This window comes from Pipistrellus hanaki (genome assembly GCF_964339955.1).
Source record: "Pipistrellus hanaki genome assembly, chromosome: 19".
Lineage (NCBI taxonomy): Eukaryota > Metazoa > Chordata > Mammalia > Chiroptera > Vespertilionidae > Pipistrellus > Pipistrellus hanaki.
In genome coordinates, this window is record NC_140521.1 from 9,981,896 (window position 1) to 9,998,782 (window position 16,887).

The following is a 16,887-nucleotide window of genomic DNA, read 5'->3' on the forward strand; positions in this document are numbered from 1 at the left end:
AAGCTGCCTGCGTGTCCATTTATTTGAGAACAGCGCACGGGGGAGGGGGGTTTCGGGGGCAGCAGCTCGGTTGTACTCGGGGACTTGAGGGTCAGACTCGGGGACTTGAGGGTCTGCCCAGCTCTAGGCCCTGAAGGCCGCAGGTCGGGCAGTTGGGCGCAGCCAGGGGTCCCTGCCTAGAGCCTTTCCCCGCCACACCTCTCTCCGTCCTCTCCCCGCCCCCTCGGCGGCCGGCCCGGTCGGGTTTGCTCTTACTGCCCCCTCCCGGCCTCTCCCCGGCCCTGCCCGCGCGCCCCTTTCCCACTCGGACCTGGCACCCCACCCCCAGGCAGTGGGTACCCGGGCCCCGCCCAGCCCCAGGTGTGCATCCGGCCTTTTTACTGAAATTCCTCGCCCGCCCGGGCAGTTGTTCCTCTCCTAGGACTTGGACCCACGCCCAGGTCCTGTTTTCGGGGCCCATGCCGGTTCTGCGTGCTTTTCCAGGGAAGCCGGGAATGACGGTCATGACAGAGCACTGTCACTGGGGATTGGGGAGGGAGCAGCCTGGCTCTGAGGAAGGAGAGACAAACAGGCCGTTCTGCTCTCCTCGCATCCCCCCCCCGCCCCCGCCCTGCCTGCGTTTCCCCTGTTTATTGACTCTGTTCACTGGGAGCGTCCCCACGGGGTGACCTGGGCCAGGGGGCACAATGACAGCGGCCATGAGTCATCTTGAAACCTGTCTGTGAAGCGTTTTTCCCAGGCCAGGTGGTGAGGGACCTCTCCCCATCTACTCAACACCAGGGATGGGCCAGAGGAACCCTTTGATCCCTCCCTTCCTGAGTCCCGGCAGGAAAAGCTGACAGCCAGTCAATGTCAAGGCTACTCACTTGGACGCGACACGAACGGGAAATGCGAGGGGTTGAGGTTTTTGTCCTAGTGTTTGTGGCGGTCGCTGCCACACGGCAGTGGCAAGCCTGATCCCTGAGGGCACGCCTTCTGCCCAGATGTGTTTGCCCTGGGCGTGTGAAGGGACCGAGGGTTTAGAAACGGGGTGGCAGGAACTGGTGCCAGGAAGTGGGCTAGGAAGTGACCGAGGCTGCTGAGGGGTGAGCTCTGGAGCCAGACCCCCCTCCCCCCCCAAAAAAAAGCCTCCAAGGGTATGAAGACTCTCGCAGCCTCTGCTCAAGTGGCCAGCAGGCTCCGTGGACACGGCTCCAGGGAGGCACGCCTAAGGGAAGCTCTGGATACCGCCTTGTGGACACTGTCCAGCCCCGCGCCCCAGGAGCATGCTTTGAATTTGCACCACAAATGCACCAACTCCCTTCCTTGTCCTGGGAGGCCCGCAGGGGTGCTGGGCTGCGGGTGGCCCTGCAGGCCCAGTGTCCCCTGCGGGGGCTGGGCATCCCTCCGGGGCCCGCTGGGATTCTCAGGCCTTCCTCTCTGCACATGGGCCCTGGGGAGAGGGGCGGGGGGAATGGGGGGTGAGAACCGCAGTGGGAGAGATCTCCGGTTTGCTTTTCTCCAAAGCTGACGTGAGAAGTGCCCCTTGGAACCGACGCCGGTGCTGGGTGTTCGCCGAGGAGGGGACGCAGGGGCACGCACCTTGGATGTGACCCCTCCCACATCCTACCCCCTCAGCATGGAGCGCCTCCCGGCTGGCCAACATGGCGGCCACTGACGTTTTAATGAAGGAAACTAGAATAGAATTAAACATCGGGTTCCTCGCAGGCTCCATTCCGAGTGCCGGACGCCACAAACGAGGGCGTGCCCTGCAGGGACGGACATATGGCCCCCAAAGGCATGGTGTTCTCTCCTCTGCCCCGGGGATGATGAGTCTGCCCAACGGAGACCTCAGAAATGGGGTCGGGCAGTGGGGAGCCTGGGCTGGCTGCTCCTGCTTCAGGGTGTGTCCCAGGCCGCCCATGCTGCTGCTCCCGTGGCTCAGTGCTGCCAGTGCCCCGCGCCCCGTGAAGGGCACCTGGTTGGTTTAGGACAGCAGTCGGCAAACTCATGAGTCCGCAGAGCCAAATATCCACAGGACAACAATTGACATTTCTTTGGAGAGCCAAATTTTTTAAAACTTAAAACTTCTTCTAACGCCACTTCTTCAACATAGACTCGCCCAGGCCGAGGTATTTCGTGGAAGAGCCACACTCAAGGGGCCCAAGAGCCGCCTGTGGCTCGAGAGCCGCAGTTTGCCGACCACTGGTTTAGGAGGATGCGTCGATGTTGGGCGCCGAGGGCGGGGCTGGCTCCTCCGGGCAGCCTGCCGAGTGGGGCCACGCATCACCTCCCCAGGTTACCGGGCTGTCACCCTGCCTTGCACCCCGGGATGGGGGCGGGGAACGAAGGGCTCATTGGGGTTACCCTGCTTCTCCGGGAGGCTCCCCGCTTCATTCAGAAAGGCACCAGGGCATCTCTTGGCCATTCGCTCCTGAGAGGAGTGGTCGGTGAGCGCCCCCCGCGGCAGGTCTGTCTGGCTGCTGCTGTGGGGCTCACGTGGCGGCATCTGCCCCCGGACAGTCCTTGACTTCCTGTGTCCGACTCCTCCTTGCTTCCGTCCCCTCCCTTAGGCTTCCTCCGCACACACGCCTGGCTTACCCTTTCTGTGCCCGCTGTGCTGTCCAGGGCTTGGGGTCCTGCCCGCCCTGCCCCTCGCGGGCTCACCCCGAAGCTGTTGGATGCCTCCACAGCACCTCCCCCGGAGCCCCCCGGTCGGCCCAGAGGCCCCTTCCTTGCCTGTCTCCATGGACCTGGGAGGACAGGAGTTTGGACTCACAAGGACCTCCGAGACCTTCAGGTCCATGGACCCCAGACTCCTGAACACGTGAAGCCCTTCAAGAAAACTAGACCCCCCCCCCCCGTGTGAAGCACAGCCAGGCGCGGTGGGCCTGCCCATTCCCCTCCACCCTTGTGGGTCCCACGTTTGGGACTAGGGAACCCCGGGACCCGGAGGGGTGGCGGGATGACCCCCCAGCAGCCCAGCTCCTGTTCTCAGAGGAGGAAGACCGGCCTTCGGCTGGGGAGCCTCCGTCTGTGCCTTACCCACTCCGCCCCGGGGGCCTTGGGGAGCTCCGCCTGCTGGGGAGGACATCCCACACCCCCGCCTGGGAGGACTCACCGGGTCCGGGCGCCTGGGGCTCACAGCGCAGCCTCCTCGCACCCGAGGCTCCCAAAGCCGAGATGTGGGCGCTCTGAGGCCCTACCGGACGCAGGGCCTTGCCCGCACGCATGGTGGTTTGAAGAGGCTCTGGGCGGCCCCCTCCCTGGCATGGCCATCACGTAAAGCTGGCGACGCCCACGCCTTCAGAGGGACAGAGAGAAGGCGGCGTGCGGGGCACCGGATGGCTCTGCAGACGGGGGCACGGGCCTCTGGGGGTGGCTGGGGGCGGTCTCCCCCGGGGAGCACTGGGGTGCAGAGGCCACGCACTGACCTTTGGCCACGAGACGAGGGGAGCCGGAAGCCTGCAGTTGCAGGGGGAGGAGGGGAGCTTAGTGGTTGTAGGGCTCCAGCCTCCACCCCGGGGAGCCCCAGCCCCCCTTCCTCCCGCTGGGGAGGCCCAGGGCGTGTGTGGGACCCATATGACTGTGGCTGGCGGAGCGGGAGGCCCTGATCGCCAGGTGTGCTGCAGATCAAAGCGCCCGCGCACCGCGGACCCGGGGCCACAGCTGCTGAGGGCAGAGCCGCCGGCCGTGTGCAGGAGGCGGCGGGAGGTGGGGGCGAGGGGCTGCGCCCAGGACCGAGGGGGCGATTCCGGGGGTGGCAGGAGTGCGGCCCAGCCGGGACCCGGGTGTGGGGGAGAGCACACGCGCAATGGCTCTGTGGTCAGTGCCTCGGTTTCCCCTCCATGCAGGGGAGCAGGCATCTGAAGCGGCTGCCCATCCTGACCCCGCAGGCCTCCTCCCGGCCGCCGCCCTCACCCCTCGAAGCCGCCTCTGTGTCCAGCCAGAGACCAGGTGGTGGCACCCGGTCCCCAGAGGGGAGGGGGGGATGGTGGTCTCCTGGTCTACCCCACACGTTTTCTGCATTTGAAAAAAAAAATGCCCGGCCGTGCCTTTGATTCGGTTCCCTCTCCCGCTTGTCGCACTGCTTCAAACCAGATGGCTCCGAGCCGGATCCGGAGCCGCGGCGTCTGTGTGACCGCCGCCGGGTCTGCCTGTGGGAGCCGCGGGACCCGGGTGTTTGGTTAAAAGCAGCTCAGGTGGGGGAGAAGCTTAGGTTTTAATCGCGGTAATTAAATGATCTTTTTAATTATACAGAGGGAGGGCACTGCAGCGCCCTTTATCTATCAGTGTTCAACTGCACAGAGTGAGCCCTTAATCCCCTTCTTCCCCCCTGCCCCCCTCCCCCCCCGCCTCCCCCAGCATCTCTGGAGCGGGGACACGTCTCCACGGGAGGGGCTCACAGTGTAACCGGAGGCCTTTTCCATGCCCCCACCCCGAGCAGGATGTGCGGTGCCCCTTCTGGTGGAGAGGGCCCAGATGTGGCCACCCCTTCAGCCATGCATTATGAGCTCCTGCTGAGCCCGGAGCCCCAGCCACCTGGGCGCTGGCACCTCAGCCTGGGAGACCTTGCAGACCAGTTCCCGGGTCCTCAGGCCCCAGGCCCCGAACTTCACCCCCCACCTTGGCCCTGCCCTCGGGGCTGGATACACACACACACACACACACACACACACACGCCGCCCGCCCTGCCTCCTGCTCGCTGCTCCTCGGTGACACCTTAGCCTCAAGTCCTATCTCCCTGTGTCCCCCATCTCCAAACACATCTTTATCCCAGAAGGTGTTTTCTAGATCCTTCCCCAGGGTGACCCCATCGCAGTGAAGGTGGGGATGACACCGGGGACAGGGAGGCTGCCTGGCTGCACGTGACCACAGCCTGGACCCGCCCCATCAGGTGGTACATCTCTAGGGGGCATGGCGGGCTCTTCGCTGCGGGGGGGGGGGGGGGAAGGGGCTCAGGGCAGGTCCTTCAGAAGCAAGACAATGTGGGTGATGGGTCTGATCCCCCCACCCACTGCTCAGGAATGGGGTCTCCCACATATTTAAAAAGATATATTTTTTTTTATTGATTTCTGAGAGGGAGAGAGAAAAGAAGCATCAATGACCAAAGAATCATTGACTGGCTGCCCCCTGCATGCCCCCTACTGGGGATCGAGTTAATAACCGGGGTATGTGCCTGACAGGGAATAGAACCGTGACTGTCTGGTTCATAGGTCTTCGCTCAACCACTGAGCCACACGGGCCAGGCAGGGTCTCCCACATTTGGGGGTGACTCTGAGAGAGAGAGGAACTGCTTCTCAGGGGCAACCACGGGGCCCAAACTGTAGAACGGCGTGTGATCAGGTTGGCTGAGCGAAGCCTCGAGCATCTACCCGCAAGGAAGGGGAGCAGAGACTTGCACCCAGATGTCAGGAGCCCTGGGGGTGGCCGGAACCAGGACCCAGGCGGGGCGCACCCGAGGTGGGGGGGTAGGCACTGTGGCTCCTCCTTCCTCAGGGTAGGGCCCCGCGGTGAAGAGGAAGGAGCGGAGAGGATGGTGAGGCGTCAGGTGAGCGAAGGGCAGGGCTCCGCGGGCGGCGCCCTCTGCGGTCCGTCTGCGGCATCTGGGAGGCGAAGCTGCAGAAAACGGACCAGCGTGCAGGCGGCAGGAGGCCGTCACCGTTCACACAGCCGTCCGCCGAAGAGTGAGCGTTCGCGCTGCTCCACACAGGAAGAACCTGCCTTTGCTTCCGTTTTGTCCCCGTTCTGGTGTCTGCTCTTTCCCCCTCCGCCCTGTCGGCCCCGCACCTCGCTGAACGGTGTCCGGGAATGGTTTAGGCCAGTGTTTCCCAACCTTCTCTCATGATGAGAATCACCTGGTGGAGTTGTTAAAACACAGATTCCTGAATCCCAACTAAGAAGTGCTAAACTAAAATTTTTGGGAACATATAGGTAAAATTGCATACCTAACTTAGTGCTCTGTATATAACATTTGTCTTAGAGCACTAGTTAAGTATACAATTTTACCTATATGTTCCCAAAAATTCTAGTTTAGCACTTCTTAGTTGGGATTCAGGAATCTGTGTTTTAACAACTCCACCAGGTGATTCTCATCATGAGAGAAGTTTGGGAAACACTGGTTTAGGATCTGTTGTTCTGTGAGCAAAGCGGCATGTCTTTGTTCTTTACTTCTCCAAGTGGGTGAGAGCGCTGGCAGGCTCCCTGGGCCGTGGGTGGGAGAGGCGTGTGCTGTCCTGAGCGGCCCCCGCGTGGCCGTGGCCCCCAGCGGAGCCCAGCACTCCCGCCCAGCCGCACACTCAGACTTGATCTCAGCCTCGTCTACAAGGAGAAAGCGATGCGTTTGGTAAAGTGCTTTGTCCGCTCTTATCTGGAGCTGTCACCCCGTGTGCTGCAGGAGCGGCTGTGAGCTCCACTGCCCAGGAGCACAGACCTGGAACCTGGAAAACAGATCCCCAACCTGGCCCAGTGCCCTGACCGGAATCGAACCAGCAACCTTTCGGTGCACGGATGACGCTCAACCAACCGAGCCACATGGGCCAGGGCGCCAGGGCCGACTTTTTAATACCCTGGTTATTTAATGTTGAAGTGGGTGCTGGCTACCCTAAAAGAGTTGTTTCCCCCTTCACTTTGGTCTGTGGTTGAAATTAAAAAAAAAAAGAAAGAAAAAGAAAAAAGAAAGAAAGAAAAGAAAAGAAAAGAAAAGAAAAGAAAGAAGCCAGTGTTCAATGAATTCTTAAGATGAACAAATTGCATGCTGTGTAATATACATAATTCTCAATATAGTCCCACTCCAACTCAGTTGATAAATCCAAATTCATGGCTATAACAAAGTAAAATTACCCCAATGTTTAAACATTGGTTGCAGATTTATCAAAAACACTTCTAAATATTTAACAAAAAAGACAAGCCTCACCTATCACTTCTAAAAATGTCTTCACGTCTCAGGACAGACGCACACGCAGTCTGAGAAGTGGTTCTAAAAGGGGAACACAAACACCCGTTCTTTCCTGGGGGTGTTCTCGGCACCCCCAGGGCTCGACCCGCCAATCGGGTCGCTGGAAACTCCGCTCCGGGCCAGGCCCCTCCGGAGGGGCCGGTGCTGCCCTCCAGCGAGGCGGGCCCGCCGGCCTCGGACTGAGCCTCTCTTCAGAGCAGCACTTTCCTGCAGATCGGGGAGCTCGTAATGATGGCCCCGTCGTTCATATTTATTTTCAGTTCCTGACCCTTGGCTTCGCTCCCTGAGATGAGGGATTCGCTACGTTTCCTGTAGGTGCGGAGTCCTGACCCGATGTCCTGTTATTCGGAGATAAGACCCTGGTGTGCTGAGAGGAGCAGCCTTCCGGGCGAGCATTTTATCCCACCCGGCAGGGCCGAGCGGGGCTGCGTGTACGTGGCCGGAGGGAGGGGCGGCCGGACACTCCCACCTGCTGATGGCAGGAGCTCGGTTGCTGCCCCCGGCTCCTTCCCCACACTCTGGAGTCTCAGATGTCTGTGCTCATCAAGATGAATGTCACTCATTCTTTTTTTAAAAAAATATATTTTATTGATTTTTTTACAGAGAGGAAGGGAGGATAGAGAGTTAGAAACCTCGATGAGAGAGAAGCATCGATCAAGCTGCCTCCTGCAACACCGCTCTTGGGGATGTGCCCACAACCTAGGTACATGCCCTTGACTGGAATCGAACCTGGGCCCCTTCAGTACGCAGGCCAACTCTCTACTCACTGAGCCACACCAGTTAGGGCTGAATGTCACTCATTCTTGATTGAGGGGCTGGCATCGACGGTCCTCCCTGTGGCCCGCCCTCTTAGGGACCCACAGTCCGGCAAGCCCCTCCAGATTGCTGGCCCATGTGCTCAGAGGCTAAGTTTGGGCTGGTTATTGAGGCAGCATGGATAACTACAACCGGGTGGAGCAAACGACTCGATGGCTCACCATTCCACATCTTTAAAAAGCAAGCGAGGTGAGGTGGGTACAGGGGCTCGATTGCATGGCAACAGATGGAAACTAGACTTTGGTGGGGGGCATGATGGAGCACATTCAGATGTCGATCATAGCGGCGCACACCTGAAACATATATAATCTATAAATCAGTGTTCCCTCAATAAAAACTAAATTTAAAAAAATAAATTAAACAATAAAAATGTAAGCATCTTGTCTCAGGCTGCTCTAACAAAATACCAGGCTGGCCGGTGGCTTATGAACAGCAGAAATACACTTCTCACGGTTCTGGAGACGGGAAGTCCCGGCTCAGGGTTGATTCCGTGTTGGTGAGGGCCTCATAGATGGCTGTCTTCTCTCTGTGTCCTCAGATGGTGGAATTGCTCTGGAATCTCGTTTTAGGGCACTAATCCCATTCCTGAGGGCTCCACCCTCACGACCCAAAGGCCCCACCTCTTAATACCATTACCTGGGGGGGAGGGGGGCGGGAGAAGAGGTGAAGGGTCAGGCTTCCTATGGATTTGGGGGAACACAAACATTCAGACCATAGCAGCCTCCAGGCACAGTTGACCTCATCACAATACCTTCCTTCCTGGTATGCTTTTTGGTAACTTCTTATTTGAGTGTCAATGAGAATTCTTGGATTATGAGAGTCTCCCCCATTCGTCCCAGGTCCCAGGCCTGTGTGGGAGGCCCCTTGACCCTCAGTGCTGCTTCTGGCACCTCTGAACACAACCTGGCTTTGCGGCAGCAGCGATTCCTCACCTCGGCCCGTGCCCCGGAAGCAGCTACCCTTTAAGGCAGGGCCAACACGCGTTCCTGTGAAGGGCCAGGCAGTGGCTCTGCGGGTCCGAGGTCCCACACGCCCTGGAGCAAGCATGACGGCTGACGACATGCAGGGCGTGCTTCCCAGACCTGCCCCGAGGGTCTCAGCGCCCACGCTGGGTGCAAGCCGTGAGCGCTGACTGCATTTTTTCAGTTGACGCACCATGTGGGCATACCCTGCTGCCTTTGGCACGTGGGTGCACCTCCCACTCAGATGCTTTTCCGCGCGGATCCCCAGGCGTGGCTTTGGAACTGCTTTTGGCGGGCATCTGTCTGGGTGGGTCAGGTGTGTGTCTGGCCTGCTCAGCTGCAGAGGCCTCGCCCTCTGCATTTGCTCAGCTCCTTCCGGCCAGGTGCTTCCTTCCTCCCGGCTCCTAATGGGCCTCCTGGACACGCCGCCCTCCGGCCTGGGAGGCAGCGTGGAGGCAGGGCTGAGCTGGCCCCGACACATGTGAAAACTGGAGCAGAGGCGGAGCGGGGCGGGAGCGGGGGTGCGGGCTGCATGGGGGGCTGCAGGCGGGGAGGTGGCCCGTCCGCACCGGCGCACAGGTGCACGCGAGCTCGGCTGCGAGGTCTCTCCCGTGCCAGCTCGTCTTTAACACCAGGCTTTCCCGGGCAGTTATAGCTAGTTGAGTATCAAGCGTTTCTGAAGAACCCCCTGGAGGAATGTCTTTCCTTTGTGCAAACAGTCCTTTTGTGCGGAGGGTGTTCTGTGGCTTCTTGGCAGAGACGCAGGTGGGAAACACCTGATTGAACATCACTCAGTCAGGAGTGCAAAGACACGCACCGCACGTCAGCACAAAGCCCGCTGCCGAGCCGGCGCAGCGAGGGATCCCGGCTGCCGCCCCGCAGGCCCTTCCCGGGCCGCCCTCGGCACCCGGCTCCCGGGTCACCCGCCGCCGCAGGCGGGCTGGTCTGCCTGTCTCCAGGGCACACGGCTTTCTGACACGAGCCCATCTGACACTCGGGAAGCACAGGGAAAGGCGGTGAATGCTAAAGGCTGTGTCCCTGGTCACTGCCTGCTCTGCCGTCAGCCTCCAGCTTGTCTGAGGAGAACCCAACCGGCTGTGGGATGCCGGTGAGGGCCGAGGGATGCCGGTGAGGGCTGTGGGGCGCCGGTGAGGGCCGTGGGATGCCGGTGAGGGCCGTGGGGCGCCGGTGAGGGCCGTGGGGTGCCGGTGAGGGCTGTGCACGGGAAGCCACGCGGCAGAAGAGGGGCTGCGGGCAGACGGCAGGGGCCCTGCAGCCCTGGCCCCGGAGCTCAGCCGGCCGCCGGCACAGCTCAGACCTGACAAGGGTCGTCCGAGGCTTTGCCAGCGTGAAGCGCCCTCCCCGGGCTGGGCGTCTGGAACACGGCCTGTGCCTCCCGGCGTGGGAGCTCCGTGGCCATCTGCTGCTGCCCAGGTCCTGTCCATGCGGAGGCCGGGCTGCCGAAGCCTCGGGTCCCACCGGGGGTGCAGAGGAGGAGCCCTGAGGACCGCCTGGAGGCCCCGCCGCTGCGGACACTGATGTGTCTAGTAAGCTGGCGTCACTCTGTTCTAGGCAGCTCAGCTGAGTCAACAGGACTCTCAGCCATCCGTGAAGCCTCGGGGACGAGGACCCTGCGCCCTCACCCGCCCGGACCCGGCGCAGGCCCCGCTCTGCACAGAGGAGCCATGGCCGGCAGGGAGCTCGCGGGGGCTGTCACGGCCTGGCGTGGTCCCCGTACACTGAGCTCGGCCACAAGATGTCCCCGGGACACTGCTCACCAGCCGCCTGGGACGCTCTGGGCCTCTGCTGGCGTCTTCAGCACCAAGGCAAGGGCCAGGGACGCACAGGGGTCTGCGTCACCCGCACCCGCTCTTCCCCGCCTCTGGGCGTGGGGAGCCGACAGTCCACACGCGCCCCCGGCGCTGGAGGCACCGCACGCTGACCTGCAGCCCGTCCTGGTCTGTGTCACACCTCCGTGGTATCTCTGTAAATACAGTGACCCGACACAGGGCAGCGTCACGGAGATTCTCGGGGAGCTGGGAACATGGGCTTCACAGGGACGGGGCGGTCCCTCTGCCGGGACCCGTTTCATGGCCTCCTGAAGGCCCAGCCCAGCGCCCGGCGCCTCGGAGTCCACGCTGAGGCGGGAAGACCACAGGGTGCCCAGCACAGCAGTGGGTTCAAGCGGGGCCGTGGAGGGGCGCAGGACGCTGACGAGGTGCCCCTCCCTGGGGGCATCTCCCCAGCACCTTTGGCCCGTGTTCTCCGGCTTTGCCTCCATCAGGCCGGTGGGTCTGGAGCCTCATCTGACAGGTCTTTGCTCTTTGGCAGCAGCCATGGGCGGTCAGCGCCTCTGGAAACGGCGTGGCAGCTTTGCTGGAGGTCAGGGAGGTGTGCGAGGCTCGTGAGCCCGGCTGTGGGCAGGGCCAGCGGGAGGTTCATGCTGAAACGGACACACACCTGGCTCCCCGCCGCCTTCGGCTGTGCGGCCGCGGTGCCGCTGCGAATGAGGCGGAGGACGGGTGTTCTGAAGTGGCTCACCCAGCGCGTGGCCTCCTGCGGGAGCCGCGGCCGGGCTGTGGCTTGGTGAGGTCACCCTCCGTCGCCCCTGACCTGGCAGCTCCCTGGAGGAGCCCCAGGGCACGGCTCACCCGGCAGCTTCCCTCCCGTCTCATGGGGCTCACGTTGCAGCCCAAACAGCTACTCCTCCCTGACATTCCTGCTGTGGAATCCTCTGGAAGTGTCCCCAGCTTCCCAGTGGCCTGGTTAGGGGACACTTGGGGCCTGTGTGGTCCCCCCCGCTAAGGTGCCAGATCTCCCGCAGCGCCTCTGTCCAGCTGGGGGGCCAGTCCCTGCACGGGGAGGTCCATCGCTCAGGACCAGCCTGCCTTCCGGGGCGGTGCTCAGCTCCTGGGCGGTGGCCAGAGGCCCTGGGGGAGGCTGGGCGGAGGGCAGTGGGGTCTTTCCTCAGGGGCCTGGGTCTGACTGAGCGGCCGGGCCTCTGCTTTGGTAGCCCAGGTCCGATTTTGTTTCCTAGAAACGACCCTCTGCTCACATGGACCAAGGCAGACTGGAGCAGGCTGACCTCCATCCTCTTCCAGGGACCACGATCACCAGCCCGTGCCTGCCCCTCTGCGGTCAGATTGCCCCCTGGGGCTGCCCCCCACCAGGCGCCATGACAGCCGTGCCCACCTGCCTCTAGCATCTGAGCGCCACCAACAGCCCTGCCTCCCGGGAGCCCCCGCATTGAGAGGTCCCTGCTCTGCGGCAGCAGCTCCCGCTGGAGTTCCTGCCCCGTGGAGACGGGCGATGCAGACCTTCCAGGGGCCCAGGCCTCACTGACGTGGTTCCCACGGTCGTGGGACCCCTAAGCCCTCAGACCCCCCCTCTGCGAACCCCAGGCGGTCTGGCCTTCCGGTTCTACGTATGTGCCTGCCTGTGGGCCGTGTTTCAAACGACCCGTGAGACCTCAGGCCTTTCCGATTCCCGGCGCTGCGGCCTCAGGCAGATCTGCCGGTGGACCTGCTCCGAGGACTCGCCCGATGCCTCATCTTCCCGCCACCTGGGCCCACACGTGCGCGCCAGACCTCCGCCTGCCGAGCGGGGAGGACCAGCTCCCCTGGAGCAGAGCCGCCTCCTCACGGGTCACACTCCGCTCCTCACCCCTGGGCCTGCGGGCCTGAGTCTGGTGCTAAGCAGAGAGGGGCGGGCTGAGGGCCCTGAGTGTCCGCAAGGCCCCCCCTGTGGGGGCCGTCCTAGGTGCTGACCGGCTCAGGGCGGGCAAAGGGGCTCTTCTGGCAAAGAAGCCGGCAGAACAAAGGGGTCTGAGCCGCCGGCTTCGCCGGGATCTGCCGCAGCTCCTGCGCCGTTTGGAGGCTCGTATTTCCTCCCTATCAGCGATTCAGCTTTAAGAGATGACGCCTGACGTGAGGAGGCTGTGGGTGCAACGCCTGATTTGGCTGCTACTTCCCGCTGCCCTGGGTGTGAGGTGCAGGCTAGGGCCGTGCCTTGGCTGCGGGGCCTGGCCTGTCCCATATGCTGCTGTGCCTCCCGCCCCGAAGCCGCCCCGGACATGGGCTGAGCCACCCCTGGTCTCACTCTTCCTCCCGCTAATCCTGCGTTTGGGGTCTCTGCCCAGCTGCCTTCGCCGCCCCCCTCAGCGCCCTCTTTCTGCCTGGCCTCCTTCGTCACTTCCTTCTGCTGTCCGGGCCTCAGACTGAGCTCCCGCTGTCCTTGGGGTGAGGCGCCACGTGGAGTCGGCAGGTCCCAGGGACCGCACTCAGTGTCCAGTGTGAATACAGGCTGACCATCAGCCCAGTGGAGGGTCTTGGCTCCGACCCTGTCGGGGGGGAAGGGGGTTTGCCTTGGAGAGAATTCGTACCTCGAGTCTGAAACTTTAATTTTACCGTAAAGCTCCCCATGGCCTCTTACCCAGGTGATGCGGGCCCAGGTGTCTGCCCAGTTACCCTGTGTAAACTGCAGAGTCACGGCTGCACAGATGCCCTATTTCACAGGAGGAAACAGCCGAGTGCACAAAGCGAGGACTCCGCAGACCACGCTCTCCTCGAGACCGGAGGAGCAGGAGTGGTGACTTGCTGTCCGCAGGGCCCTGAGCACGGCCTCCTCAGGCCCGGGTCAGGCCTAAGTGCGGGCGCTCCTCTCTGCCCTGTGTGTGCCCGGAACAGGGAGCGGGCCCGTCAGGAGGGTGGGTAGAGCGACCAGACGCTGATGCGATGGTCCTTGGACCCCGCGGCCAGCAGGCCGTCCGCGGCGAAGGCCAGGCAGTGGACCGGGGCGCTGTGGAAGGCCAGCACGGCCAGCGGCTTCATCGTCCGCCAGTGGAACACGCGGACCCGGTGGTCCCAGCCCGCCGTGGCCAGGAGCTTCCGGTCCGGCCGGATCTTGACGTCAGAGATGCCGGGGTTGGTGAGCTCGTGAGTCCCGCGCACCTGCAGCATCGAGAGGGAGGCGGAGAGTCGTCAGGGGCTTCTGAGACCCGGCACGGAGGCTCCCGTCGCGAACATCCGCCCACCCCGTCCCGCAGCTGAGCAGGTGGACACGTGGCTGTTCGCAAACTCACCCCTTCCTCCCGGGAGCAGGGCCTGAGCCCTGCCCTTAGCCACGCCCTGGGGTTAGGAGGGAGGACTTCGGGACCTTCCCTCAGAGAGTCCCGAGGCCCCACAGAGCTAGGAATTTGGGGGCTCCGAGTCCCTCCCATCAGGCCCTCAGGAAAACCCGCAGCGAGGGGATCGTGGGGCCCCTCCCCGCTGTATCCAGTGTCCAGGGGAGCGGCAACATGTCCACTTGACCAAACATGGAGCCGGCATTTCCGCCTCCGGAGAAGCCTCACACCCGCCGAAGCACCAGGAGTCCAGCCAACGTGAGTCCACCTTCAGCAAAGCTGAGAGCGAGGGCGACCTCAAAAGCGAGAGGGCTGGAGGCCGCCAAGAGCGGGAACGAGCAGCACGTGGGCGAGACGAATGGAGGACAACACTGACCACAGGCTGCAGGGCCTGGCGAAGGCAGGGAAAGCCTCCGTCCCCAGCCTGGGTCCCAGAAGAAAGAAAAACAAGCTGCACAGGCACATCCGTTTGTGTGGAGCAGCCATCAGGGCTGGCATCGCTGGCTCTGACACCCCATGCTCCTCAATGCCGGTGGCGACCCCTCCCCGACAGGTGCCTCCTGCACCGGAGTTGCCTGCGGTCACGCTGCTCTGGGTCACACAGGACTGCACTGAGCTCTGCAGGGCACCTGGCACCTCTGTGCCCCCAACACTAAATGCCAGAGGCACCTGGCACTGAGGAGTCACCTCGCCGCTCCTCACCAGCACCCCCTTTTCTCCTGCTTCACCTCCCAATGGGGCCACAGTGACCTAGATGATTAGCACTCATTTCTTCAAAGATAACACAAGGAAAGAAATGCAGAAAAAGGAATGGCGGCATTCCTTGGAAGCCAATAGAAAACGTCAGCAGGCATTTCAGCCTTAAATTCACAAACAAAGCTTCATGAAGCCGTCACCTCTATAAAACAAAAACCCAAAGCAGCTCAGGGAGGAGGAGACGCACTGGCAGCGCACAGGAAGAGGGGAAGGAAAATGCAGAGACATGAAGGGGAGTCACACACAGCAGACGAGACCCGGAGCCTCGTAACAAGACAGTGAAGGCAGGAGTGGCACAAAGTGAGCAAAATGAAAGGGGACCAAGAGATTAGTCAGCGTTAAGCTATGTCTAGTCCAGTGGTGGGCAAACTGCAGCTCTCGAGCCACATGCAGCTCTTTGGCCCTTTGAGTTTTTAGCAAAGGCCAGCTTACGAGTGCCCTAATAAAGTTTATAACAATGTACCTACCTAGTTAGTTTAAGTTTTAAAAATTTGGCTCTCAAAAGGAATTTCAATCGTTGTGCTGTTGATATTTGGCTCTGCTGACTAATGAGTTTGCTGACCGCTGGTCTAGTCAAATCATTGGACGTGACGGCTGAAAAGTCCCTTTGGTAGTCAGGCAAACAGAGCAAGATGGTTTAGGAGGGTGAGGGTTAGCTGTCCTCAGAATGATCCGTGCCAGCAGACGGCAGAGTGATGCCTGCAGAGGCTGTGGAGGAGGCAGGGCCGAAGAATTTTATATCCAGCCAAACTGCCGCTCAAATATAAAGACAATAGACAAGCATTTTTGAACATGTAAGGACTCAAAGCTATATGCTCCCGTAAGCTCTTCCTGAAGGACTAGGAGATTAACCCCAGTCTCCTCAGAGAACTGGAGAACTGCAGCAAATGGCCTGGCAGAGAACACGGAATCGACTTACCTGTAGGATTAGGTCTAAAACAATGCGGGGATTATGGCTATAGAACCGGTTATGTAACTAACAGGAATATGGGAGGGTAGCACGAGAGAGGGGATGCTAAGTTAACCGAGTGGCCCATCTTTTGTCATTTGGGGAAAAGAGACACTAGTCAACCTCCTGTTTGAGAGATTGTCTCATACTCAGTAAATAAAGACAAAACATTATGTCCTCTGCCCCACCACCCTAGACTTCAGGTACCTTTGTTTCCTAGCATTTGCTCTTATATTTCTCCACAAAGGATTAAAAAACAGATTTATGATTGGGATCCAAAGCTAAATACAAATCTGTGCTACGTCTGAGAGAGATGCCAACACGATGATTGGCAAAGATATACCAGGAGACTACAGACAAGAGAAACAGGGGTCCAATCTCATTAAGAAAGGCTGAATTCAGAGCCAAACGCATTGTGTCAGACTATGTACCATACTTAACAATGATAAAGGGTACAAGTCATAATAAAGAGCTATGTATATCGATCAACAAATAAACAGTCTTATCTTAAGCAAGAATAATAGGAAGGTGGCTATGAGAGAGTAACTGGTACCAGACCGTCCTCTTGCTGTAAACAACCATCAAACTGGACAAAATACACTAAGCAACTATGAACAGATACCGGACAACAGGACAGAAGGGCAGCGTGGAGCCCAGCAGCTTTGTGAAGCTGAAGGGTAGGGGTCAGAGTGTGGGCAGCTGGAGCAGCTGAAATCTGGGGCATGGCAGCGGCACAGAGGGGGCTGGTGGAGGGACTGAAGGGCGTGTGTGGTCCCAGGACTTCTGTGTGAGGCTGCATGCTCAGGGTTCCACCCCAGGTTTAACCAGACAGTGGCTGCTACAGGGTTAAACATTACAGATACTAGAGACCAGCAGTGAGCTCAGGTCCAGCCGGGATGGGAGTGCAGAGACTGCATGACAACCTAATACTCCCTGAGATGCCACATGGCCTGGCTTCAAGAATGAGGATTACACCTTGGGGCAGGGCCCACTCCAGACTGACGGTGACGAGGCTGGAAACCAGGCCCTACGAGTTTGGAAGTTGGTCCCACCACATTAGAGGGACCTGGGATGACTCTGGGCTTCCCACAGGCCTGCCCTAACGAGCACAAAACCAAACCCACACAAGTTCAAGGTGAACAGCCGGTGACTGCGCTGCCTGCGAGAACAAAACTGAACCCTCTTCAAAGCAGAATAGAATTCGGAGTCTCTATCCCCTATTATTTACAACGTCCGGCAAACAAACAGAACATTATTAGACATGCAAAGAAGCAGAAATATATTATGACCCAGAGGCGAGGGGGAGAAAAAGCAGTTTATAGAAACTGGCCCAGAATGGCACAGA

The 16,887-nt window shown here is 60.5% G+C and overlaps 1 protein-coding gene across 3 annotated transcripts in view; it reads right to left on the bottom strand.

Annotated features, from left to right (window-relative positions):
- Positions 1-9,420: 9,420 nt before the first annotated feature.
- The window catches only part of GNB1L (G protein subunit beta 1 like), a 52,649-nt gene continuing 45,182 nt past the window's right edge, over positions 9,421-16,887 (bottom strand). For 2 of the 3 annotated variants that reach the window (XM_084867290.1, XM_084867291.1), the window contains one exon: positions 9,421-13,664. In XM_084867290.1, coding sequence (XP_084723416.1) covers positions 13,413-13,664 — 252 coding nt within the window. In that variant the 3' untranslated portion in view covers positions 9,421-13,412. The remainder of the gene's footprint in view (positions 13,665-16,887) is intronic. The other variant, XR_014793450.1, reaches the window with a different exon arrangement.